Below are 26,681 nucleotides of genomic sequence, written 5' to 3' on the forward strand. Positions count from 1 at the left end.
TGCTAAGCTAGCGTTAGCACAATTGAGCAGCAGCATCAATAACAGCCTGGCAGCACACCCGGACAGGGTCTTTATTGCGGCTGGGGATTTTAACCACGCGGACCTGAAATCTGTACTTCACAATTTCCACCGTAATGTGAAGTGTGCTACCAGAGGAGATAGAACGTTGGACCAGGTGTACACTAACATGGCGAATGCATACAGAGCCCAGGCTTATCCCCACCTGGGTCTGTCAGACCATCTCTCCCTTCTGCTACACCCAATATACACACAAAAGATCAAGAGCACTGGGATTACAACCAAAACCGTGAGAACATGGCCGCAGGATGCTATTCCGATGCTTCAGGACTGTTTCCACTGCACAGACTGGGATGTATTCAAGGTGCAGGACACTGACAATCGTGTCGCATTGGACAGTTACACCTCCACTGTCTTGGACTACATCTGTTTCTGTGTGGACAATGTAACAACTTGGAAACGATTCCGTGTGTTCCCTAATAATCCACCCTGGATGACACACGGAGTTCAACAACTTATTCGAACGAGGAACAACGCTTTCAAATCCGGGGACCAGGAGGCATACAGTGCTGCCAGGGCCAACCTGAGAAGAGGCATCAAGACTGCCAAGCAGCAGCACAGGAGGCGTATCGAGGCCAGGTTTGAGAACAACACAAACCCAAGGCAGGTCTGGGAGGGCATCAGGGCTATCACGGACTACAAAAGGAGAACACCATCACCCTCAGCCGACAGTTCTACTCTGGCTGAGGATCTAAATCTCTTTTATGCCCGTTTTGATAGGGAGAACACCGACCCTGTCCTGTCCCCTCTCCCCTCAACCGATCCTGCTCCAGTCCTGAGCACTCATGAGCTGAGGCGTGTGTTCCGGAGCATTAACACCAGGAAGGCGGCCGGGCCAGATGGAGTGCTGGGCCGGGTGCTAAAAGACTGTGCTGCGGACCTGGCGGACGTCTTCACCTATATATATAACACCTCGTTGTCCTGTTCACTGGTACCATCCTGTTTCAAAGCAGCAACCATCGTTCCCATCCCAAAACAGTCAAATGTCACATGTCTGAACGATTTCAGACCTGTGGCACTCACCCCCATTCCCGCCAAATGCCTGGAGAGACTGGTCATTAAACACATCAGAGCTGCTTTTCCACCATCCCTGGACTCGCACCAGTTTGCATACAGGGAGAACCGGTCAACCGAGGATGCGATCGCCACAGTGCTGCACACATTACTGAAGCACTTGGAACACAGGAACACCTATGCAGGGCTCCTCTTTGTAGACTACAGCTCGGCTTTTAATACCATCCGGCCATACAAACTCCGTCCCAAACTCCACCAACTGGGACTTAACTCCTCTCTGTGCAACTGGATTGTGGACTTCCTCACTAACCGTAGACAGAGTGTCAGAGTGGGTAAGAACACCTCTTCCACCCTTGTGGTCAACACCGGTGCCCCTCAGGGGTGTGTTCTGAGCCCTCTGCTATACACTCTCTTCACCCATGACTGTATTTCCTCCTGCGCGTCCAATCTCATTGTTAAGTTTGCCGATGACACTACAGTGCTCGGACTTATATCCAACAACGATGAGACAAACTATAGGACAGAGGTGAAACAACTAGAGTCATGGTGCCACGACAATAACTTGGTCTTAAACACCAAAAAGACCAAGGAGATCATTGTAGATTTCCGGAAGAAGGGTCATAACAACCATCTGCCTCTCTTCATTGGCAGTGAGGCGGTGGAGAGGGTGAGCAGTTTTAAATTCTTGGGGGTAACTGTGACCGAGGACCTGTCCTGGGGCAACCATATCACCTCAGTTGCACGGAAGGCCCAACAGCGCCTCTACTACCTGAGGAGACTGCGGAGCGCACACATTCCCAGATCTCTGATGTTGAACTTCTACAACTGTGCCATCAGCAGCGTTCTGATGTATGGATTTCTAGTGTGGTTCCCCAGCTGCACCAAGGCCGATCAGCAAGCACTCCAGCGGGTGGTGAAAGAAGCTGGCAGAATTATTGGAACAAGTCTGCCAGAGATCAGTAATATCTTCCCCACTCGCTGTCTGAGGAGGGTGCACAGTATCCTGCGGGACCAACATCACCCTGCGCGCCACCTTTTCCATCTGCTGCCCTCAGGGAGAAGGTACAGGTCTATACAGGCCAGAACATCCAGACTGGCCAACAGCCTGTATCCACAGGCTGTGAGGCTCCTGAACTCTCTGCCCCCCTCTCACGGACAATAACCATATCCAACTTCTTAATAGCAATGAACTGGTCTGCATTGGTACATCATATCTTTATTCTCTCCCCCCCTCCTGCCCCCCCTCTTTCTTAAATAGATAACTATCATATCTGATATCATATCTCACAGTACAATAATATTGAATAGGTTGCATTGTTGTACTTTGTCATGTTTCTCAGGTCTTTGTCTGAATTCCTACGAACATTACTTGTCATGTTCTCATGTTGTTGCTAAGGATTGTCTTATTGCATTGGAGTCACACTGGGTTAAATATTTACACTTGGGTTTTAAGGGGTATTTATTATTTTCTTCATTATTTTATTTACGGGTTGTATGGAAGCCCCAAACGCAATTTCATTGTTCTCTGACAATGACAATAAATACTTAAATACAAATAAATACAAAATACAAATACATGGAGAAAAACACTTTGCCACTGTTTCCAGTAAGAATATTTTATAGCGCTTTAAAGTTCAACCTCTCAGGTCTGGATTAAAGAGCTGATTTGTTAAATCGGGAACTCACAAAATACCAAAATATCACCACCGGTGGATCACACCTCTCAGATGTTCTTATCTCAGTGCACTGTAACAAAAGCACAAACAAACGCAACCAATAGAATTCTAATAAAGTAACAAATACTGGGGCCCATTGCAAACATGTCCAAGCATAAAACCATCTTTCTCTCTCTTAGAGAAAGAAAACAATCCAAACCTCACTGATAAAATCAACCTAGTGTCAAGCAAAACCCAAAAATCAACCAAAACTTCACCAGAAAGTTTTTCTCCCTCCCGGGACAATATTGTGCAGGAATACAGGCACCGTAACTCCTTCTTGCACTGACAAAAACATGTTGGATTTACTTGATTCAATAGTGGACACTGGTTGCACACAAAGGTTTTGCTTTGGCAGAAACTTAAACACCTGAGTTAAATCAACACAACCTTTTCATATTCAGTAAAGCTGCATGTTGTGTTCATAAAACACGATTGAAACATGTTCAGATGGAGTAAGTTGAGCTCCTGGAACATTTTAATCCTTCAATTGAAATTGAATGGGTCTACAACAACTACCATCCTCCTATCTCTATCCTGGTTGCAGCAGGGCTGGGAAATAACCCTGAAGTGATAGGTTACCAGGCAGGGTACACCCTGGACAGCTCACCAGTCTATCAGATAGAAACACACAGCCGTTTACATTCATGGATAATTTAGCCCAGGACCTTCTTACTGTGGAGCAACAGCACTAACCAGCATGCCAACAATGGAGGAAATACAGGAAAGCTATGATTTCCTGTATTTGAGGCAGAATTATTTTGTTCTTGCCCTTGACAGGTTAATCCACAATAAATAGCAACAGCATGCATGTGGTGTGTGTGTCGTTGTCTGCCTCTTATAACTCCAGTGATTTTCCTGTAGTTTGAAATCTTATGCGGTGTTGACACAATAATTTGTTGTAAACCAGGAAATTCCCAACTGTGGTAGAAAGCACAGCTTAGCCTTAGCAAATGTTCAAAGAAAAGTCGTCACTTCCTGATTTCTGCTTCACTGATAAATATTGTCACACTGGGGTTTTTGCAAATGATATCAGTGAGCACTGTGTGGCAGCTGGAGTCAGACAACTGAAGCTCCCACAATCAAGACCACAAACAGCTTTCAAAGGAGATTTGAAGCTTTTCTGGCAGCAAGCTTCATGATTTATGGGACTGGAACTGGAACAGAAACTACCTGATCACCAATGGTGAGCTGGCATGGAATTATTTTTATGACATTTTATCAAAGTTATAAATAAGCATGCCCATTAACACATAGTGAGTGAGCATGTTGTCTTCCCACGCAGTGAACAGCGGATGCTAATGTTTTTGTCACTTTTTACAGAGTCAAACTCAAAGTAAGGTCAGTGCTTCCACGCTTTAAACGCTGCACGCTCACACTCTCTCCACACTCAATAGATTATCCATTGTTCATCTGCACACAGCTGCGGTTTTAGTAACGCAGTAACGCAGCATGCTTACGGGAAAGTAACAGTAATCTAATTACCTTTTTTGCAATAGCAATCCCTCACTTTACTCGTTTCTTGAAAAAGTAATCGGATTACTGCCCATCTCTGGTTGGAGCTGTGCACTTGTGGGTTCAACCTTGTGTACACGTTTATCTTTGCTGTGTGTACTTGTACCTCTGAGTGGAAGCTGAACTCTTGAGTTCGAGTATCGAAGCATCAGCTGTGACGTTAAAGTCCAAACAGCTCGTTCATTTGACGTGCAAATGAACGAAGGTAACGCCGTTTTCATGTGGATGTGTCACTGAGACACTTTCCACATCCACAGCTCACAAAATGGGAAAACTATAGAAGTATAACAATGAAGAAGTTACTATGTTACGGGTCCCAAGGATGAAGACCTCGATGACAAATATGTTACCTGTAAAAGCAGGTGAAGAGCAGAGTAAGGAAGACACGATGCGTCTCTGCTTTCCTCCAGAACGTGTCTGAGTCTGATTTATTTCACACAAATAAATGCTATAAAACACTAAACATGAGCTTTCAATATACTGTTCAGCTGGTTCCTCATTCACATCAATTACATTTACTTATTTCACAACATCAGTGAAATATACTCTTTTTAACTGGTTCAGTTTCTCAAGTTCACACTTCTTTCCATAACAGCTACATCCTTTTATCATATCAATAAACACATCACATTGTCTTCTGCAGTGTCTTACTGGCTAAACAGTTCTATTCAATAACAGCATTGGTAAATACATTACATTTGTTCCCTCCAGTAATTTACTGGCAAAATCACTATTTAGTGCATCATGAAACACAGCTTGTTGAATCAACCCATGAATGCCTCTGTTAGCTACACAGAGTTGCTCAGAGTGCTTGTGTTACACTAGCTAATCTACTCAGTCACTTTAACAGAACTATTAACATTCACATCTCACAGAACTGATTTGATTGGAGCATTACAACACGTTTGCACAGAGCATAGGAGCGCACTGACTCTGCTTCACGAGCGCTCCACCTAACGAGCGGGCTCGCGGTGCGGTCGCGCGGGACACTCCTCTGGTTTTCTCCCGTGTTTACATATAAATAACTTTGGCGGACCGCCTTAACTCTCCCATTCACATTAACGTGGGTAACCATGGTGACAATAAACAACATTTTCGGTGCGAGCACCGTGTACCGACCTGTAAAAGCAGGTGAAGAGCAGAGTAAGGAAGACACGATGCGTCTCTGCTTTCCTCCAGAACGTGTCTGAGGAAGCAGCGGAAGGTGGGCTCCACTTACTGCTCCCCGAAACCCCGGAGCAAGCACCAAAGTTCCGCCCTCACTGCTTTCTAACATAAAATGAATCCCTGTTACATGGATTTTCTATCCTCTTAAAGAAACTGAAAATAAATACATATAGCAATGAAAAATGTCTCGTTACATGAGTGTTTTACACAAAATAATATTCATGTGGTCATTCCCTCACAGGGGTGCCACAACTACACTGCTGTTTTGACAGAGACACAGTGTGTTTATCTAACTTGGCTGAAGCCAAAGTTCTCCAGACAAATTCAGTCTGTTTCTGCCAAGTGTGAACTCACTGGATGAGCGCCAGATACACAGAATCAAAAAGGGATAAATTACTTTTCTTATGTCATGTTCCCGTCACAAACTGGCTCAAGGAGAGGGGAAGCAGGAGTCCACAGATGAAATGTTCCTATAAATAAAGTGGAATTTATTCAAACTTTGCCAAAACTTCAACACATCAAATACAAGCAGTTCAGCAGGGAGTGGATGTGTGTTGCATGTGCCAGGTGGATGCAGAGAGAAGCCAGGGCCACGTTCAAACCTGAACACGCTGCACAGTGTTTTGTTCCATTTGTTAGGGATGAATGAAATGCTTCCTTGAAAGGATGTGTGCAGTCACCAGTGGGCGTGGAAGCATGTGCGCCCTCATTTGGTGGGTGTGCAAGAAAAGTCATCCTGTCACACAGCAATGCCTACATAAATCACACCACTCTGCTTAAAATAATAATGTTTAGTGAAGCAGGTGAAGCAAAGGGCTGCTTTTAATAGGCTGGGAGACCCAGGTGTGCTGCTTTAGCTGCTGAGCCTCTTATGACAGAACAGCGGAGAGTGGTAAGAAGGGAGGAGGGGGTCTGGCTGTGTTTGTGAACGATAGATGGTGTAACTCTGGGCATTTCTCTATCAAAGAGACGCTATGCTGTAAGGACATTGAGCTTACATTACATTTGATTTATGTAATGAACACATTTTGAGCTCTTAAAGAAATATAACAAAGGAAAGCTGAACTCCAATGATCCATGTAGCAAACACAAACTGTTATATCGCCTTTGGGCTTTTGGAGCCTTGACCTGACTTTTAAAAAATAATTGGAAAAAAGCTCTATGCTGCTACAAAATGAAAAATAGATATTTGCAAAATTCTGCCTAAGTATGTATTTTACCTGGTTACTGCGTGTGGCGGGCGTGGTCTGGAGCGCCGCTGCAGGGGAGGCGGACGCACCTGAGCGGCACCCGCAATCACGCCTTAACGTCTGTGCTCTCTCTGCTGTTGTTGGTGTGTGTCGGGCTGTGAGCTGCAAAGCTACAGCCGGCTGTGTGCGCACAGCAACCGTGTGTGTAAAGTGGTCAATAAAGAGATGCTGAAAAGCGCGTTCATGCAAACATCGTCGGGTCTGCCGTGATATGTTTACAACGGGACTTCTGCTCCTGAACCTCTGCGCACAGCGTCTGCAGGTCGGGGCTGTACGAAGTCACTTTATCTCTACAGGACTGTAAGCTGTCGTCTGTGAGGCGTGAGCGTATTTGTTTGAACACAGTTCACGGTGGAGAACAGCTGCTGACATAATGTGGATCCAAGATCCATAACTGGCCTACCTGGGGCTGAAAGTCTCCATAAATGCAGGCGTTTCGGCGGCTACACCGGCTTCCACGAGTGTGACGCTTATTTTGAGAAAATAATAGAATATAAATGTATTTTTATATTTCAATATCACAATAATCTTCCAATGTAGAACTACAAGTTAAAAAAGAACTAACATAAATCAAATCCACTTCAGCTAAATACTTCTCATTTATTTCCATCTTACATGCTGTGACTGCAGCCATTCCCACATCTCTGTGAATGGGACTCATGGACATGGATCAGTGGTTGTTGATCAATGGTCCTGAGAATCTGCATAATTAAGATGAAGGAACGGAGCTCCCAGCCCATCGTTCCTGCAGCTGCTTTCAGTCTTTATGCAAATGTCCTGTTTGTAAGACTGAAACCTGCAGCTGAGACTGAAGACGTCACCTGATGATGACGACACGTTTCTCCCACAAAACGCTGCGTCCAGATGAACAGAAGCAACAGACTCACTTTCCTGGATGATTGAGATGCATCAAGACTTCATTGTGTGTTACTTCTCATTCAGCACAGACACATTATTCCTGTTAGGTCATGTCAGCTGTCACTCAGTACAAGCACAACTGTGAACAACACAAACTTCTCTTCAATGTGTCACAGAAACACTAAGTGTGAGAGCCTGTATGACACACAGGACAGACTGTAAGCTCTGCTGGCTGCACAGCACTTTGTAGCAGTTTTCCAACATGTCCTCCACCCGTGATGTCAGTGGTGGGACCCCAGTCACAGCACTCAGCACCACCTCCTTTAAATGGATTTTATAGCAGTTCCTCCCGTTACTCGGTGCAACGCTTCTTAAATGTGTTTTTGCAGGATAAAACACAGCAGGTGGTGTAGAGAGGACGTCAGCTGACGGAGCAGAGGGAGGCAGACTGTGGATAAATGACAGAGTGAGAGGAGAGCAACCATGACAGAAGCACAGGTGTGGCAGATAGAAGTGGCTTTATAGACACTTATTGTCAGTCCTCGTGCATGCTGTGGAAATAAGTGTCTGTGTCATGAGGTGACATGTGAGCTTATCTTTGGTCAATAAAGCTGAACGACCAGTTTTCACTTTGCTTGTTACGCTTGTTTAGTGACGTCTGGGTTTCTGTGGAGCCCGAATTTTGATGAGTTCTGGTGAAATCATCTGAGATCATCTGAGCATCGGTGAAGAGTCAGCAGAGAAAGTGTGGGACAGAAGTTTGCTTTGGACACATGGACTGAAATCAAAAAGTAACAAACAGGATTTCCAATGGACAGTATGGAGAAGTGAAAGTACACAAAGGCTGTGCTGGAACACGTGTGTTACACTTTTTGACAGCTGAGAACAAAACACAATATTTTGCATCATCTCTGCAGTGTCTCTTCTTTCCTCTGCTGTTGTGCTTTTAGCTCCAAACTGTTTCAAATGGTTTGTCAGCAAGCTGACCTCTGACCTCTGCAGTACTAACTCCTGACCCGTACAAAGAGCGGGCGTTTCTGACCTTTGACCTGCAGCTGTATGTCTCTCAGTCTCAGTTCTTCTCTCCGTCACTGATGGAGCAGGTGTAGTTGCTGCTGACAGTCAGTCGTTTGTTTTCTCAGAGTGAGGCTGAAGTCTGAACTGTTCAGAGCATCAGGTCTCATCAACGTGCGCTGCTGTAACGCCGCTTTGTCCTCTGAGATCACCAGGTATGAAACCTGAGTGCTGACAGAGCAGCATGTTCCCCCTCATTCACCTCCACCACCACAGCCAAGGCATGCTGGGAAACTGAGGACACACAGACGGAGAACTGAAGTGTCTGCTGTGTGTTCATCTCAGAGTCCTCACAGGTGACACATTAACTCCAGAACACCAAGCCAGGTGTTTGAAGCCTGACAGGGATTCTTCCCATCCAGAGGGAGGATTTAGCTGCACAACAATGAGCATTAGTGTGTAGTTTAGAAACACAGACTGTGCCTGCACTGCATCTAGTGAAGAAAACTGTTACTGCGAGAGAACGAGGCTCCTTTAAAGCAGCTGATATTAAGGTTGAAAAATCAACAATAAGCTGATGTAATCAACGTTTCACAAAATGGTCAGCAGCTAAAATCTGGAGCCGTTCTTTGGTGGTAATTAACAGTTTGTTCTTGTTAGCTAATTATGTCATTAAAGGTAGCAGCAGAAGCCTTGTGTTGAAAGCCCATTCACTCACACATTCACACAGTATGTGTGTGTCTGTGTTACACTGTGGACATCCCTTCTGTTGGAGCGCCATCTTGTGGCAGGTTTAAGAAATGTTCTTCTTGTAAATCCAAACTGATGCACCTCCATAGCAGACTGTGGAGGCTTTCAGTGACATGAAGACTTGATTTATACTGTCATATTCTCCTGTTACACAAAGCACAGCACGCTGAACATGGATGAACTGAAACTCCCAGCATCTGACTGAGGAAAAGCACAAATCATTCTCACACTGACTCCTGCTTGATTTTAGATTTGCTTTCAAATCCTCACACTTTCATATGAAGCACTAAATGGGCTCCAGACTGTTTATCTCAGCTTCCTGTCAAACACACTGCTGCTCACACCGAGGCTCAGTTTACTCCTCCAGCCTGGCTTAACCTGCTGTCTGTTAAAAACAGTCCCACACTCCTCTGTTTAATCCTTCTGATCAGACTCTTTGATTTTGTATTGTTTTTACCTGAAGTTGTGTTTTTGACATGGTTCTGTCTGTGAAATAAAGCTCACACACACACTGCTACAGTCCTTCATACACTTAGAAACGAAGCTGCTCCTTTCCTCAGTGCTGACACATAAAGAAGAGTTGCTTTTATATCCAACACGTCTCTGTTCCAGAAAACAGCTTCAGCAGCCTCTGAGTCTGAACTTGGAGTTGGTTATAAGCCACAGGCCTGTGTGCACAGCAATGAGGAAATATAATGCAGTAAGTGAAACATGGATGTGTGGAACAGATTATCCCAAAGGTTGATTCTGTTCATCTGGACGTTCTCAGTGAAACATTTGGTCTCTCGGTCAGGTGACTCCTTTAGTCTCAGCTGACTGCAGCTTTCCAAACCTTTGTCACTGGATCACTCACTTCATCTCCAACGTGTCCCTGACACAGACAGCTGGAGCCGTTACAGCAAAATCATTGATCATCGTTTTTAGAACATTAGCTGGTGTTGGTGGGCAGGCTAGCAGTGCTAATTGTTAGCACTAGTTCTGCTGCTCTCCCTTTGTCTCTGTTATTGTTGGTCTTTAGTGAACAATAGAAAGTGTCTTCATGAGACTGTTGCCTAATGTTCAAATGTAGATAACACCACCTGCACCAACCTGTTACACAGCACAACCCTCTGGTGTAGCTTTGGCTGGAGCACATATTGGCAGCTCCAGTGACATCACCACTCCATGGTGACATCATCTCTACAGACTGTGGCTGTTACATATCCTCACCTGGTAATAATAAGACTGTCCTCAGCTGCACACAGCTCCAAGATGAACAAACTGAAGTAAATACAAATTAGAGTTACGATAGATTGAAATCTTGTAATCAGAGCTAATTCTTAGTGAAACTCTCACAACATCATATCATGATCCTGGGTTAGTGTCTCGGTCTCAGATCACAACATCAGCACAGGCTTGGCTTGGGTGAGGTATTGAGTGGTTCTTGTCCATGACAGCTGCAGGTACAGTGCCATCAGCCATGCTGCACCACATGTCTGCCCAGGAACATTAGTGTGGCTGAGTCTCATGTAAACATTGTGCTAAAGTGGTGGGAAAGTGGCTGCAAGCTGGCTGCACTGTGTCCAATACTCTCAGTACGATATCCACAAACCTCTGAGTGTCACAGAGTGGGCCTGTGCTCAGCTCACTGTGCCCCATTCAATTCTACTTGCATAGTTTTACAAGTAAAATTAAAAGTTGCTCAATGATAAGTTATTGTAGTAACAACTAAGTCCATGGTCATTATTTGTTAATAGTAGCTTAAAGCTTCTGCACCAATCATGGAGCAGCAGGTTTAGAGCATGTGGATCTACAAAAGTAAGTCCCAGTAAGATGGGCTGAGCCTTACATACTAGAAGAAACATGTCATTCCCAGCAGATGAAGCGCCCTTTAAAGCAGGATCTCACTTTAAACCTAAAGAACTTGCTATGAGCATGCAGTGCATTCATGGTTATTATTCATACGATTGTGGGGAGCTAATAAAGTGCAACTATCACATTACATTTTATTATTAAATTGTTGTTAACAATCCCTTCACTTCTGCTTATCTAATTCATGGTTGCAGGATGGCTGACAGCTTCCATTAGGCAGGAGGTAATGTCCATTCTGGCCACAGTGCAACCCACAATGTGTAACTGACACTATTATATTGCATTATGTCACATTGTTACATCTTTTTAATAAATGATGACAGTCAGCTGAATTTGCTGCCCCCTTGGTGGAGGACATCAGGATCAGCAGCTGCTGCTCCATCACAAACACCACAGAAGAAGAACAACACTGGATCAGATTATCTGGACGTGTTTGACAGGGACAGTGTTCATGTTCATGGACATCAGGACAAAAACAGACGATGGAAACCTGCCAGATTTGAGCTAAACTGCTCGTTTCCATGTGTAGTCCCTGGGAGGTCACATGACCAACAAAGACACACAAGCTGTGTCCCAAAACGTCGGCTGCATCCTCCGGAGGCCGCATTTGAAGGCCGATGACGTCACAGCCAGGCGACGAAGGCTGTCCCGATTCCTCGACTCCTTCAAATGCGTCCTTCATTCCCCCGAGTTTGAAGGATGGGTCGGGTGTGTCCTTCGTGGCCCACCATATCCCAGAATTCATAGCGCGGCCCAGCCAAATTTCAGCTGCCAACAATGGCGGCCGCTACTAAGTTTTAAAATTTAACGAGGGAGTACTACTTACTTACAATTCCTTACACTATATAATTTTCCCGTCAGTGTTGGGGAATTCTCAATGGTGCTTGGTGCCATACCCTCAGGGACTTTAATGTTATATAAAAACACTGACAGCTCAATATCTGCCTCAGTCACTCTCCCTGATCCAGCTGAGTCAGCAGTGGGAAAAATCTGCTTTTCACAGGAACTTGGTAACAGCAATAAGAGAATACGTAGTTTATTCCAAGAAGATATCGTGTCTCTCCCATATATAGAATATCTTACTGGAACCGACATGTTCCAGATATCACCTGGAAGACAGTCTGGATGATCCCATAAATATCTAATTGTGAACAAGGTGAAGGAAATCTCATATAAAATTCTTCATAAATGTTACCCAGCCAGTCACTATATGGTAACATTTAAAAGAGACATAAATACTAATTGAACTTTCTGTGGGGATCATCCAGAAACTGTGGCACATCTCTTTTGGTTCCTCTACACAGAGATTCTGGAAGAATTTAGCAGTTTTGTTATTGTCCATATTTTAAGGGAGTTTTCTTTACGATGGAAAATGTTTTATTCTGTTTCTTTAAGTTCCCCAGGAAGAATGATAAATGTTTTTTTATAAAATAATTGTTAATACTTTTAGCTATTTTATATCCATGAATGTAAGTTTATTAATAAAACACCATATTTCTGCCTTTTTATAAGGATATGAATTGTACATACAATCAATTTCAGACTCAACCAACAAAAAGCCTCTCAGAACAATATTTATATGTTGATTTTTTTCGCCTACTCATATCATAATTTTTTTACTCCTGGTTCTGTATGTTCATGTTCTGTTCTTTTGTAAACTTCATCTGTTTGTATGTTGTATACTCATTGTGTTTCAATAAAGTTCGATTTTAAAAAGAGGTACGTTCTAAACGAAGCTTCAGACATCACTGATCACGTGACTCTGGCCAAACGAATCAAGCCTCGACACGGTGCTTCTGAAGCAGCGCGTTGATCTTTCTGACACACGCACCGGAGCGTCAGCTTCAAGCGGACCATCGCTACGTCTCACATCTAAAGGTGTCAAGGTAACTTTGAACTGAGTTCAGTCAATCTGGAGTTTTTCCAAGTTTTCTGTTGCTCTCTGTGAGAGAAGAGCGTTAAAGGCGGGGCTCTCCAGAGTCCAGCAAAACAGGAAACCACAGCTGGGTGTGTGTAAGTGTGCAAACCAATAGAATGCATCGTGGTGGGGGGGGCATCACGGGCAAGAAAAAAATAAAATAATCGGTCGTACCCATGCTTCCCCGACGTCATGCCAGCGCATATTGGGAAATTCGTAGGCACCGATCGGTTTTCTATCAGCCATTTGCTGGGAGTAAGGGCGCCCTCCGTTTGCGAGGTGCGCCTGCTGCTGGCGGCACAGGGAGGAGAGGGCGGGGCGGCGGGGAGTCTCTGGCTGGCTGCAGCGGCATCTAATAACCAACTCGCAAAACAAAATAAAAACAACAAACAGATATTATGATACAGACTTATAATCTGCACCCATGTTTTTTCTAAATTCTATAAAGTGAGCGCGAGAGCCCTCGGTGCGCCTGCGCGCTGCTGAAGTCAAAGTAAACTTTATTGTCATCTCCGCTACAGACAGTCCAGCATATAGAGAGACGAGACGACGAGGCTGCAGTTACAGCGGTGCAAGTAAACAAACAATAAATATAAGAAGAGTAAGAAAATAAATCTACACTTTAGGACTCGGGGTAAAGGATCAATAACAATTTAAACTTTATAATTTACAGTTTGATGATTTAAAGTCTCACACAACCCGTCAAAAGGGGCGGGGCCGGCTGCTTCCAAGTAGAGCACATTTCATTTATAATGATGTAAATCCAAGCCCATCATGGATTCACCATCTGAATCCTGGGTTGTGTGAAATCCCAGAAATCAACCTTAGACAAAGTGAATCTGTGAACTAAGGTGTAGGTCTGTTAGGCAGGGCCGTGCAGAGAGGTTTAAAGGGGCGGGTGCTCAAAGTTAAAAAGGGGCACATTGAACCAGGCTGAATAACAACAACACACTTTCATCAAGAATCTAATATGGGCAACAAGGCAAAGCAAACGTAGCCGATGCTTTACCTGATGGGTACAATGTTGCTGTTGAGGGGTTGCTGTGGATAGTGCTGGAGGGCAGGCAGGGCTGGACTGGGACAAAAAATCGGCCCGGGCATTTTGACTGGAGACCGGCCCACCAAAAATGTGACATCATTCATGGATAAAACCGCAAAGGATTCTGGGAACTTTTGTCAAGCGGTACTAGCGCATGCAGACTTTCAATTGAACTCAGTTACACAGCGATAAAAAGAAACACAAAAAATGGCAAGAAGCTGCTGTATTATTAACTGCAATAGCCGGTGTTGTGCCAAAAAGTGATTGTCTGCCAAAAACTGATTTCCGGTATTTGCAAAGAAACTGATTGCTCGTATTTAAATTGCTATAAGTAACTTGTTGGGCTATAATATGTGAAACATATGTCAAATGCATCCCTCATGGATGACATAAAGTCATACTGAGCTACAAACAACATTAGTGTAACAAGGTAGAAGCCGCAATCAGTCTTTGGCAGTGACTTTTATATAACCTTTATTTCTGCCGTAAAAAAAATCTAATTAACATTAAAAATGTATTTTTTAAGAAGTAGTTGGACAGCAGAAATGGCTCAAATATTACAAGTATTTTTCCACTACTAATTAATTACCGTTGAGCTCAAAGGTTATATTAATACACGGTTAACGAATGTGTATTTATGACGACGATTTGTGAGACGAACAAAGGTAAACTTACCTTTGTTCGTACGATGGTCTTTCGGTGCATTTCAAGGTCCTGTACCCATCCGTCAGTAAACTGTACCTGGGCTTGTTGCAGTGACCTGAAGTTACTAAACTTCATGAGTGTATGGACTCACTCCAAGAAGCGTATAATTATAAATCTGAGCGTGGTGAAAGTTGGGCAGCACGCTGACGTCTTTTGTCCCTCTGTGTGCTCGTAAGGATCTGACCCTTTCACTCCTTTGATTTTTCCTCGTATCTTTTCTTTGTCTTTTCGTCGAGTCTGTCTTTGTACGGACCGGCATTGTTCTCCGTCGTTTTGTACATACCTTTTTTGTGCGGCACAGAAAAAACAAGAAGGTATTGGAACCGGAGAATGAACGTTTTGCGGTGCTGCAATTGCAAATGCTTGTATTTGATGCGGTACTTGGATTGTTTTGCCACGAGTTCCCGGCATGCAATGCGCAAAGTCACGTGGTCTGTCAATCGCTATAGGAAAAACCATAAAGCCTTTGCATGAAAACAACTGCTTTTATGTACACTGCCTTGTTGGTATATATGTATCAATCTAATAAAGTTAAACCTACACCATTCTCCCTATTCGGGATTTTAAACAGTACATAGCGGAAACAAAAAGACTGCTTGGTAAAGTTAACCTCCTGAACTATCTACAACACATGGTAGAAACCTTAAATTAAGACCAAGAACACTAGAGGTGAGACATGATCATTAATTAATATTAAAATTAATAAATGACAGATTTAGGGATATTTTCATAAAGTATTTATTTACCAAAACAATAGAAAACAGCATGGTAGCACAATATATTTTGTTAACACAGCAACCTTTAAATATGAAAGGAGACAGAGAAAGAAAGGTGAGAAAGAAGAATAAGAATAACACTTAATTGAGTTTTTGATGGCATTTTACACACAGTACTAATACAGTATCTAGAAAATATGGGAAAATACTGGCATCATATACTGTACTTACTTCTGAAGAAATTATATGGGACCCTGAAAAACAGGACACAAGTGAAAGGACAAAGAACTGTGAATGGCAATTGATGGACTTGCTCAGATGATCACAGTACTGGCATCTTTATTCCAGAAAGGAATTAGAGAAATCATATACACTAGTACTTACGTTGATGAACTTAAAAAGTTGAATGGTCTCGAACCTCTTAAACAAACAATGTATGATCAGACCCTGACAAACAGGACAGAAAGGAATAAAGATTAGATGAATATTAAAATCTATAAAGGACAGATTATGATTGAATTGTATCACCAAAGACTATTCACTCATCAATAAAAGGTCACCTACAACACTTCCACAGCAGCAACACTGAACATATCTTAAGACATGGAAACCTTTATGAAGTGAAAGGACAGACAGTGAAGGTTGAGAAAGAATTGTACTTAATAGATTTTTTCAGACGATGACAGTACTGGTATGCTTACTCTAGAAAAATGGTTGAATCATATTCCATATAGTACTTACTTAAAATGAACACACTTCAGTCCTCCTAAAATGACTGACAGCATCTGAAATGAAACAATGACAGATTAAGACTGTAAGAATATATGTTTATAAATGCCTAATACTCCAATCTCATATTTATTCTATCTATTAAGATGGACAAATTCTAAGCATTTACCAATCACCTGACTTGTTTGAAGTGAAGGTAGATACTAAACGTATTCATTTAGGCAATAACAATAAAGCTGAATTTAATATTAACAATAGATAATTAGGAATGTTTTGCTCATTTTTATTTCACCTCACCAGGTTACAAAAGGAGCTTTCTCAGCAGGTCACTCTTCTCAGCTACCCTGTCAATGACCATGTCAGAGTCCAATGACATGAGAATGTCCTTTTCAGTGGCCATCAGCATAAACATCTCCAGCTTGTTTGCAGACAGGCTGCTTCGGAGTCTGCTTTTAATGAACTTGAGTGTAGAGAATGTTCTTTCACAGGCAACCTGAGTGAGGGAGAGGGTCAGCAGGTACTTGTATGCCAGCCCAAGGAGACGATAGGCATCAGACAGCATGTTGAACCGCCTGAGTATTTGATAGCAGCACAGTGGGCAATTTTTGCAAGAACCACAGCTTTCGGTCACAATTTCACTTTCTTCGTCCCATTCTTCAGATCTGTCCTTTGCTGTTCTGGTCGTGTACTCATCTACATGTGATGTCTTAAGCCTTTCCCACTGTTCAGCAAAACGTTTCAGTTCTGACTGAAGGTTATTAACTGTAGCCCTGCTGTCAAATTTAAGTAGACAGGCGCTGAGGTTCTGAAATGCATTACTTGGAAGAGAAACTGTTCTGACCTGGCTAAACTTCCTGGGGTCCAACCATGCCAAATCGGTAAGAAGAGGGCCATGTATGACAAATCGTCTGTGGATTGCTTCAATAACTGTGTCCAGGATGATGTTGTGCACTTTCACCTCATATGATTTCTCAGCATTGATTTGCAACTCATCTTCAGGCATCTCTCCGGCCATGCCTTTTCTCCTTTTGGCTCTCTTTTTAGGTAGTTCAGCCTCCACTTCCATGTCTGTGTTGTTCTCCCTCTCCTCTAGTTTTTGATTTGTCTGTTTCACAAATGTGTCTGCAGCTGTCTTCACAGTTGGAAAGTCCCTGGCAATACTTTTGAGGCCATCTTGTGTGGCAGTCACCATATGATGGGCAGAGAGAATGTCCATCCCCTTTGACGGGAGGTACTTTGACAGAGGAGTTGTTTGCTCAAACACTCTAAGAAATATCTGTGCTGTTAACACAGTTTCATGCTTCAAGAGACACTCTTTAAAGCCTCGTGCTTTGGCACAAACAGCTGGCTTTTCTTTTTCCCTCTTTTCAATGGCTTCCATCGTCAGCACTACATCAACGAAGAGGCCATCATCTGGTTTTCCAAAATGTCCAAAGATTTTCTGGAGGGCATCATGCTTGGCCCACCACCGTGTCTCACCTATTGGACTGAGGCGTCTGTGTCTTGTGTTTTCGGTTTGTTTCTCCCACAGATTAACCCTGTGATAGGACTCCTTGATGAACACAGCTATGTCATTAAGTAAATTAAAGAGTGATCCACTTTCAATGACACTTTGTGTTATGTCAGCAATCACAAGATTAAGTATGTGTGCATAGCACCACACATGCACATGAGTTGGAGACTGGGCAGTCATAAGTGCTGAAAGATTCAGATGCTCTAAAACTCCGGAAAGCAAGTTTACAAAGTACTGCCCCGTGGATGCTTCGCACCTCACTATGGAGACAAGCCTCTCCTGCACAGACTCAGTAACATACCTGATGATTAATGAACACTGATCATAACCTGTGATGTCTTGGGTTGTGTCTAGCTGAACAGAAAACATCCCAGCTTTCTGGACATCACTGGCGATGCTCTCTTGAAGGAGATGGCCAAGTGCATCAATCACTGAGTTGACAGTTGTTTTGGAGAGTAGGGTGATGAGAGATCCTCTACCTCTTGATCCACTGGTCTGATGCAACTTCTTGCTTTTTTCAATGCAGTCATTCAAATGTTCTCCAAGGCACATATCATACTTGCCTAATAACACAATCAGTTCCAGAAAGTTACCATGATCGATGGTGTTATCACCTAAAGTGTATGCAGCCTCATTCTCCACATGCCTATAGCTGAGTCCCCTCTTCCCAAGTACTTTGATCACATCCACTATACGCTCTAAAACTTGCCGTCTCTTTTTCACTTGTGCTCTGTGAGCTGACAACTGACTGCCAGCAAACAAGCTCCTGATGTTGCCTTTTGAGCACCTTAAGAAAAAAGCTTCAGCACAGGTCTGGTGTGTATTGCTCTTTTCATGCTCCTCTGTGCGCAGGTGTATATGTCGCCAGTCACTCATGCCTGTTATAAATGTGCTGGTGTCAGTCAGCCTTGCAAATGCCAGACACACAAAGCAGAACAATAAATGGCGTTCTTTGCAATAAGTAAGCCACTTCCTGTTGGTGCCATCTTTACAGCTGAACACCCTCATCACAACTGCACTGCTACTGTTCTGCTGTGGGTGGTAATCTAAGAAGGCCTGTAATATGGCAGGTTCAGGGCGAGCAAAGTAATCGATGCCCTGGCTCTCTCTCTCTTGCTCTTCCATCTCTCTCTCTCTTGCTCCATCTCTCTCTCTTGCTCTTCTATCTCTCTCTCTTGCTCTTCCATCTCTCTCTCTTGCTCTTCCATCTCTCTCTCTTGCTCTTCCATCTCTCTCTCTTGCTCTTCCATCTCTCTCTCTTGCTCCATCTCTCTCTCTTGCTCCATCTCTCTCCTGCTCTTCCATCTCTCTCTCCTGCTCTTCCATCTCTCTCTCTTGCTCTTCCATCTCTCTCTTGCTCTTCCATCTCTCTCTCTCGCTCTTCCATCTCTCTCTCTCGCTCTTCCATCTCTCTCTCTTGCTCTTCCATCTCTCTCTCTCGCTCTTCCATCTCTCTCTCTCGCTCTTCCATCTCTCTCTTCTGCTCTTCCATCTCTCTCTCTTGCTCTTCCATCTCTCTCTCTTGCTCTTCCATCTCTCTCTCTTGCTCTTCCATCTCTCTCTCTTGCTCTTCTGTCTCCTCTGTCACAGACTTCTCCACCTTTGATGATAAATCAGCTGGTGCAACATGTAAGGATTGGCACAATTTGTTAAGATTTTGAGAAGTTTGAGAAACTAACCTTAAGCATAAAATAAAATTTACTATCAGTAACTTCATAGCACCCGCCCAGCAGTATATAAACTCCGTCATGCTAGTTACGCTGTACGAGTTATTCTAAGCGACTGTATAAAGTCACCACAACGAAAACAAGCTACAACTAAAATTAGTTTATATCTGACACAGATAGACAGCAGGTCATAACTTCTTACCTGAAGTTCAGTTCCTCTGCCACTATGACCAGCGGCCGCCTCGGGTCTCTCCTCCTCTTGCCTCCCCTTTCCTTCATCCACCTGCTGGCCTCCACCACTTGCTGATCTTGCTAAATCTATGGAAGCTGTGCCATAGCTACCACCAAACAATTCAGTAATTTTCACACATTTGGCAGCGTCTGCCTGAAGGGCTTGTTTCTTTTTGGCTGTGATGGCCAAACCCGTGGCCACACTCTAAAGTCGGTAACTTTTGTATTTTCATTCTTCATTTGAACATAGTAATACATTTTAGTAGTGATGGCCCGCTTGAAGCTGAAGCTCCGGTGCGTGTGTCAAAAAAATCAACACACTTCTTCAGAAGCACTGTATCGAAGCTTGATTCGTTTGGCCAGAGTCACGTGATCAGTGACGTCCGAAGCTTCATTTAGAACCTAACTGCTTCGGTATCTGATTCAATGGTTTATAAGGAAGCGAATCATTCACGGCATTTGTGGAGTGTTTTGATGGTGACAGATAGCAAACCACTGATCATTCCACTGAGAGATTTGGAGCCAGCGAGGAATAGAGGAGGTTCTGTTGCGTGGGAGAATTTTGAGTTGATTTTTGTCAATCGGGTGGGTTTTCCAGCTTTGTGTTCTGGCCGTTTGCTTTTGTTTTGTGCGTGTTTATTATATCTGAAAACGGGAAAAAGGTAAAATGTCAAAAATCTGCTTCCATAATATAAATATCATTAAATAACTTTAGAAAAACTTCCACTTGACTCTTTACATGTAATGTTGTAAAAATATATATTTTATTGTTTAATTAATCTAAAAATGTTAGTCTGCCAAATGTGCAGCAATTGAATTTATTTATTCTCTTTAGCTGACAGTTGGTGGGGCCCAGGTAGACTGTAAAACTGCATCTCTACCAGTTTCTCTGCACTCCAGCCTCCTCTGTGCCATGTGAAGGGATTTTCCTTAACACTTAGGATAAATGATAGGATAAATGATCTCCACGAAAAGGAACAGGTTCGGCCATCGCACATTAGAACAAATTCTCTTTTTAAATAAAAATGAAAAAGGGTTACCGTCAATGCATCATGTTTTTAATTTGCAATTTCATAAGCATTTTTCCTTTCCATTTCACAATCAAGTCTACCCCCAGGTCAAAAATATGTCTGGGAAAATTTCCCTAATATAATATTATTTATAAATACACCTGTCTAGCGATTAATTGCATAAGTGCATGGAGGCAGGACCTCAGAGCAGAAGCATACTCCATAATGTGTTGTACATTATTATATGTATATATTATATGTAACGTGGTATTTTTCAATTATTGTATTTACTAACATCAAGAAGTCACAAGCAAAGAAAGACCACACCATGGTGCATGTTTAAACAAGGAGAGTTTACTGGTCAAAACTATTTATTAAACAAATAAAACACTTTTTTTTTAACCACCAAAAAAATACACGTTCAAAGCAACACAATGGAGGCCCAATATCAGACAAAACTCCACTGTGTAGAGTAGGCAATCGTAATGAAGCAGTTGGTTTTATTTTGTGGATTCAAGCTGCTCTTTGTATTTTTGGCCACCAGATGTCACCAGAGAGGACTGTGTTGAAAAGCTTCGAGTAATGAACCATTTTTCAATACAAGCTTCAGTGCTTCAGAAAGCTTCATTTGGCCATCACTACATTTTAGTTTCCAATAACTTTATTGATTGGTTTGGATACATTTGTTCTATTTGTAAGCGCGCACATTTAGTTTACTTATGTATTCATACTACTTCATTTCTTTGCTTTCTGACTAACCTTTGTCTTTTTATTTCTTACCTGCTATCATCCCTGGGAGTTGCTGGACAAAAGATGGTAGCCAGGGTTTGAAACCATTAAATACAAAGGAAGATAATTGGACCACACCACCACTTCCTGCTGAAGGGGGGGGAATGTGTGTTTTCTTTACTTTAAAAACAAAGTATTTGTATTTAATTAAATATTTGAGTTTAGGGTTTAATGGGGTTTTTGATTTTCTTCTTTAGTGTTTAGTTTATTAACAAACTAGATTGTACTGCATTTTTTGTGATTTATGATTGTGTTTTGTTTGTTACCCCTCATGTGTCACAATGGTCTGATCAGCCATTATATATACCCTTGTATGTCATTTCATGTTTAGGTCAATTATGTATGTTTGAGCAGTTATTTGGTTTGTTAAGTTTGCAGTCTTTGCCTGGGTTCAGTTTTGTTTCTTTGACCTCTTTTATGAGCTCAACATTTATTAGTCTTGTAAATATAATTTTTGGGGGTTAAATAAATGGAAACTATATTTTTCTAATAATTCCTGGGCTCCTCCTGTTCTTCAACTCGGTCCATCACATGTGGTGTCAGAAGTGGGATCCTTCAGTTGAGGAGACAGGATTTTTTTTTTTTTTGCATTTTTCTGCCCCTTTTTCTCCCCTGACAAACTTTTTGAGCCATGCAGAATGCTGTGCGCCCAAAGAGAGGAAATAAAATGGAGGCCAGAGAGGCCTTGCACCACCCAGAGATTGAGAAGGAGATGGAAGAAGGAATTTCAGTTGTGGCTGGAGACACTGAAGGAGAGGATACCAGGGAGCCAACTCTTCTTGATATTGCTGGGATTCTTCAGGCTTTCTTGGGACAACAGGAAGTTCGAGATAAAAAACAGAGAGAGGATGCTGTACTGCAAGAACAGCGTTTTAAGAGTTTGCAACACCAGTTTTGGCTTTTGCAAATGGAAGTGCAGGCCAGAACCACCCCACTTCCAGAGCCCACATCAACTGATCCAGAGACTGTTGAAACTCCAGCTGATTATCAGACACAAGCAACATCTCAGCATGAGGGTTCTGGCTCAGCCTCCATATTAACAGGTCAGTCTGTGCATATTCATCATCCTAAACTGGAGAAACTAGCTGTTGAAGATGATGTTGAACATTTTCTGACCACTTTTGAGAGAATTGCAGCTGCTTGTAGCTGGCCTGAGTCAGACTGGATTTTTCACCTCATTCCTCTTCTTACTGGTAAGGCTCGAAGTGCTTATGTTAATATGGATGTGGACGATTCACTGCAATATGACAAGGTAAAAGCTGCCATTTTGCAAAAATATGATATAAACCCAGAAACATACAGGCAAAGATTTCGCTGTCTTGAAGTTTTTGATGAGAGTCCCAAGGAACTGTATGCAAGACTGAAAGAACTTTATGAAAAATGGATTCAGCCGAAAAACAGAACTGTAAAAGAAGTTGGTGAAATTATTATCTTGGAGCAGTTTTTAAGAATGCTGTGTCCTGAGCTTCAGGTCTGGATTAAGGAGCATAATCCAAAGTCTGCTGCAGAGGCTGCCACCCTGGCTGATGTGTTTGTAGCTGCCCGAAGTAAGAGTCAGCCATGGAGCAACAGTGCATGGAAGGCTGCCAGAGATTCACGTCGGTTGCAACCCCCTCAGCATCCTCAGAGGTCAGCGACGGGTGTGGGTAAGCCCTTTACAAGGGAAAAGCAGCCCCTGAATAGCTCGAAGCCAGGTAAAAGGCCACCAGTGTGCTACCTTTGTGGACAGGAAGGTCACACTAAGCCCATGTGTCCTAATAATCAAAGAAAATTTATCTCAGATGTGTTTCGTGCCTCATCAGAATGTGGATATTAAATCTGAGAGAAAGCAGTCAAATAAAATCACCACAGTTAAGATTAATGGACAAGAAATTAATGCTTTAATAGATACTGGCAGCACACAGACTCTGGTACACAGGAAATATGTGTCAAACGATTACACATGCCCCTCTGAAACCATATCAGTTTGCTGTATACATGGTGATGAAAGACCATACCCTACTGCTGATCTGTTTATTGTAGTGCAGGGGACACCCTATCTGTTAAAGGTTGGTGTAGCTGATAAGCTGCCCTATCCTGTAGTTCTTGGGGAGGATCTGCCAGTCATCTATGATCTGTTGAGGGAAGTACATGAGTGCAATGTTGTTATAACAAGGGCTCAAACTAAAAATCAGGACGAGCATTATGCAACCCTCAGTGCTTTACCCTTCTTTGAGGCTGAACTAGAGACAGATCCCGGAAAGTCTTGGAAGCCACGCAGTCAAAGAAGACGTGAAAAATTTCAACACACTGTTAGAAAGACATCAGTTCAGGCTGCTCCAGATATGCCTTTAGGTTTTTCAGTACCTACGAACATCAGACAAATGCAGCAGGCTGATCCAACTTTGTCTGCCATGTTGCTGAGGGCCAAGGAAAAGGACTCTGTTGAATCTGACACAAATAAAGAGCTGTACATTCTGCAAGATGGCATCTTATACCACCAGCACGGCCAGGTTAAGCAGTTAGTGGTCCCTAAAGCAGCCCGCAAAACAGTGCTTACTTTGGGGCACTCCATTCCCTGGGCTGGCCACCTGGGGAAGCATAAGACCACCGCTCGCATCAAGCGATACTTTTTCTGGCCTGGTTTGCGCTCAGATGTTGCTATGTTTTGCAGGAGTTGTCCTCAATGTCAGAAGACTTCAATTAGGGTCCCCACCAAAGCACCACTCCAACCTCTCCCAATCATTGGTATACCATTTCAGCGTCTTGGCATGGACGTAGTTGGTCCTGTAGAAAAAGTAAATCTGGAAATCGCTTTATGCTAGTCATTACAGACTATGCTACGAGGTATCCTGAAGTCTTTCCATTAAAAACTGTTAAAGCAAAAACTGTAGCTTCCTCATTGATTCAACTGTTCTCAAGGGTTGGATTCCCACAGGAGATTTTAACTGACCAGGGCACTAATTTTATGTCCACACTGTTGAAAGAGGTCTATAAGCTGTTAGGCATCAGGAGTGTGCGGACAACCCCTTATCACCCACAGACAGATGGACTGACGGAGCGCTTCAACCAAACTCTCAAACAAATGCTCCGAAAGTTTGTCAATGATACAGGGTCTGATTGGGACCAGTGGCTGCCATACCTCCTTTTTGCCTACCGGGAAGTTCCTCAAGCCTCCACTGGCTTCTCCCCGTTTGAGCTTCTTTATGGCCATGAGGTGAGAGGCCCATTGACCCTGCTAAAGGACTCATGGGAGAGAGAGCAAGGTAAAGAGGAATCGGTCAATGTTATTTCATATGTCATTCATATGAGAGAAAAGCTTCAGCAAATGAGTGAACTGGCTCAGTCATATGGCAGCTGCTCAGAGGCAACAAAAGACTTTGTTTGATAAAAAAGCTCGCCACAGGAGTTTTGTCCCTGGCCAGAAGGTTTTGGTAATGTTGCCAACTTCTGACAGCAAGTTGCTGGCAAAGTGGCAGGGACCCTTTGAAGTACAGAAGAAACTTGGACCTACTACCTACAAAGTTTCTACACCAGGTCTCCAGCGAGGGAGTAGAGTGCTCCATGTTAACCTTCTTAAGGAATGGATTCCACGCACTGAGAATAAAACAGAGGGTTTGCTTATTCACAGCGTGGATGAGGAGGAAGAAGTTAATGACTACTTGCCTTCAGTAACAGTCTGTCCTGGACCTGAGCCATCTCACCAGTGAGCAACAGTCTCAGGTAACACCTCTGATTGATTCAGACATATTTCAAAAGTACCCAGGTTGTACGAGTCTGGTGGAGCATGACATTGTTTTAAAACCTGATGCAGCTGTGAAGCGTATGAGTTACAGGATACCGGAACGCTTCCTGGTGGAGTTAAAGGAGGAGGTGGACCTCATGCTGTCTCTTGGAATCATCCAACCTTCAACAAGTGAGTGGTGCAACCCTGTTGTGTTGGCTCCGAAAAAGGATAGCACGATACGTTTTTGCATCGACTTCAGGTATCTCAATTCCATATCAAAATTTGACTCTTACCCAATGCCACGCATTGACGATCTCATTGAGCGTTTGGGGAAGGCAAAATATCTAACGACCATTGATCTCTCCAAGGGATACTGGCAAGTACCTCTCACTAAGCAGTCTCAAGAGTTGACAGCATTCCGTACTCCGTGGGGATTGTTCAAGTTCAGTCTTGCCATTTGGTCTCCATGGGGCCCCAGCAACATTTCAAAGACTAATGGATAAGGTACTCTGTGGGCTCTCAGCATTCACTTGTGCGTACCTTGATGATGTTGTTGTTTTCAGTGGAACTTGGGAAGAGCATGTGGATCACCTAAGAATCGTGCTGGATCGGCTGTGTTCCGCAGGGCTTGCATCAATCCAGCAAAGTGTGCTCTTGCTAGGACTGAAGTCCAGTACCTCGGGTTTACTGTTGGAGGTGGGACAATTAAACCACAGGTTGACAAAATTAATGCAATTGCATCATGTCCTCTTCCACAAACCAGGAAACAGCTGCGATCCTTCCTCGGCATGGCTGCGTTCTACAACAGATTCATTCCCAACTTCTCAGCTAGAGCAGCCCCACTGACGGACAGGATTGGCTCAAGATGTCCCAATAAGATTCAGTGGACAGCTGAAGCCGTTGCAGCTTTCAAAGACCTTCGCCAGTCCCTGAGTAAGGACCCCGTTCTGCACTCACCAGATTTCACAAAAGACTTTACATTGCAGACTGATGCTTCTGAAAGAGGTTTGGGAGCAGTGCTTCTGCAGGGACCACCAGAGGATCGACATCCTGTCGCCTACATCAGCCGTAAGCTGCTACCAAGGGAGAGCCGCTACGCAACGGTTGAGAAGGAAGCCTTGGCCATTAAATGGGCACTTGACTCTTTCAAGTATTATTTGCTGGGAAGAGAATTCATCCTTCAAACTGACCACAAAGCCCTGCAGTGGCTGGAGAGAATGAAAGACACTAATGGGAGAATCACCAGGTGGTATCTGGCTATGCAGCCATACCAGTTTAAGGTTCACTATATCCCTGGAAAAGACAATACCACTGCTGATTACCTCTCTCGCTGCCTGATGGAAGATCCAGAAGTGGGGGTGTGTGTGATGGCCAAACCCGTGGCCACACTCTAAAGTCGGTAACTTTTGTATTTTCATTCTTCATTTGAACATAGTAATACATTTT

The 26,681-nt window shown here is 43.3% G+C and overlaps 3 protein-coding genes across 3 annotated transcripts in view; 2 read left to right on the plus strand and 1 right to left on the minus strand.

Annotated features, from left to right (window-relative positions):
- Window positions 1-4,911, minus strand: part of LOC309702329 (uncharacterized protein) — a 26,646-nt gene extending 21,735 nt beyond the window's left edge. The window contains exon 1 of the mRNA XM_082527008.1: window positions 4,673-4,911. The gene's annotated coding sequence lies outside the window, so the exon portion shown is untranslated. The remainder of the gene's footprint in view (window positions 1-4,672) is intronic.
- LOC309697285 (uncharacterized protein) overlaps window positions 1-26,629 on the plus strand; it is a gene marked incomplete at both ends in the record, with an annotated part of 27,189 nt that extends 560 nt beyond the window's left edge. Inside the window, 4 exons of the mRNA XM_082519084.1 lie at window positions 1-685; window positions 803-1,288; window positions 24,552-24,725; window positions 25,799-26,629. The exon at window positions 1-685 is cut by the window's left edge and continues 560 nt beyond it. Of these exons, the coding sequence (XP_082375210.1) occupies window positions 1-685; window positions 803-1,288; window positions 24,552-24,725; window positions 25,799-26,629 (2,176 nt within the window). The remainder of the gene's footprint in view (window positions 686-802; window positions 1,289-24,551; window positions 24,726-25,798) is intronic.
- The window catches only part of LOC309702331 (uncharacterized protein), a 50,017-nt gene that overhangs the window by 14,492 nt on the left and 8,844 nt on the right, over window positions 1-26,681 (plus strand). Inside the window, exon 2 of the mRNA XM_082527011.1 lies at window positions 13,015-13,098. The gene's annotated coding sequence lies outside the window, so the exon portion shown is untranslated. The remainder of the gene's footprint in view (window positions 1-13,014; window positions 13,099-26,681) is intronic.

This window comes from Aulonocara stuartgranti, assembly GCF_965226115.1.
Source record: "Aulonocara stuartgranti genome assembly, chromosome: 3".
NCBI lineage: Eukaryota > Metazoa > Chordata > Actinopteri > Cichliformes > Cichlidae > Aulonocara > Aulonocara stuartgranti.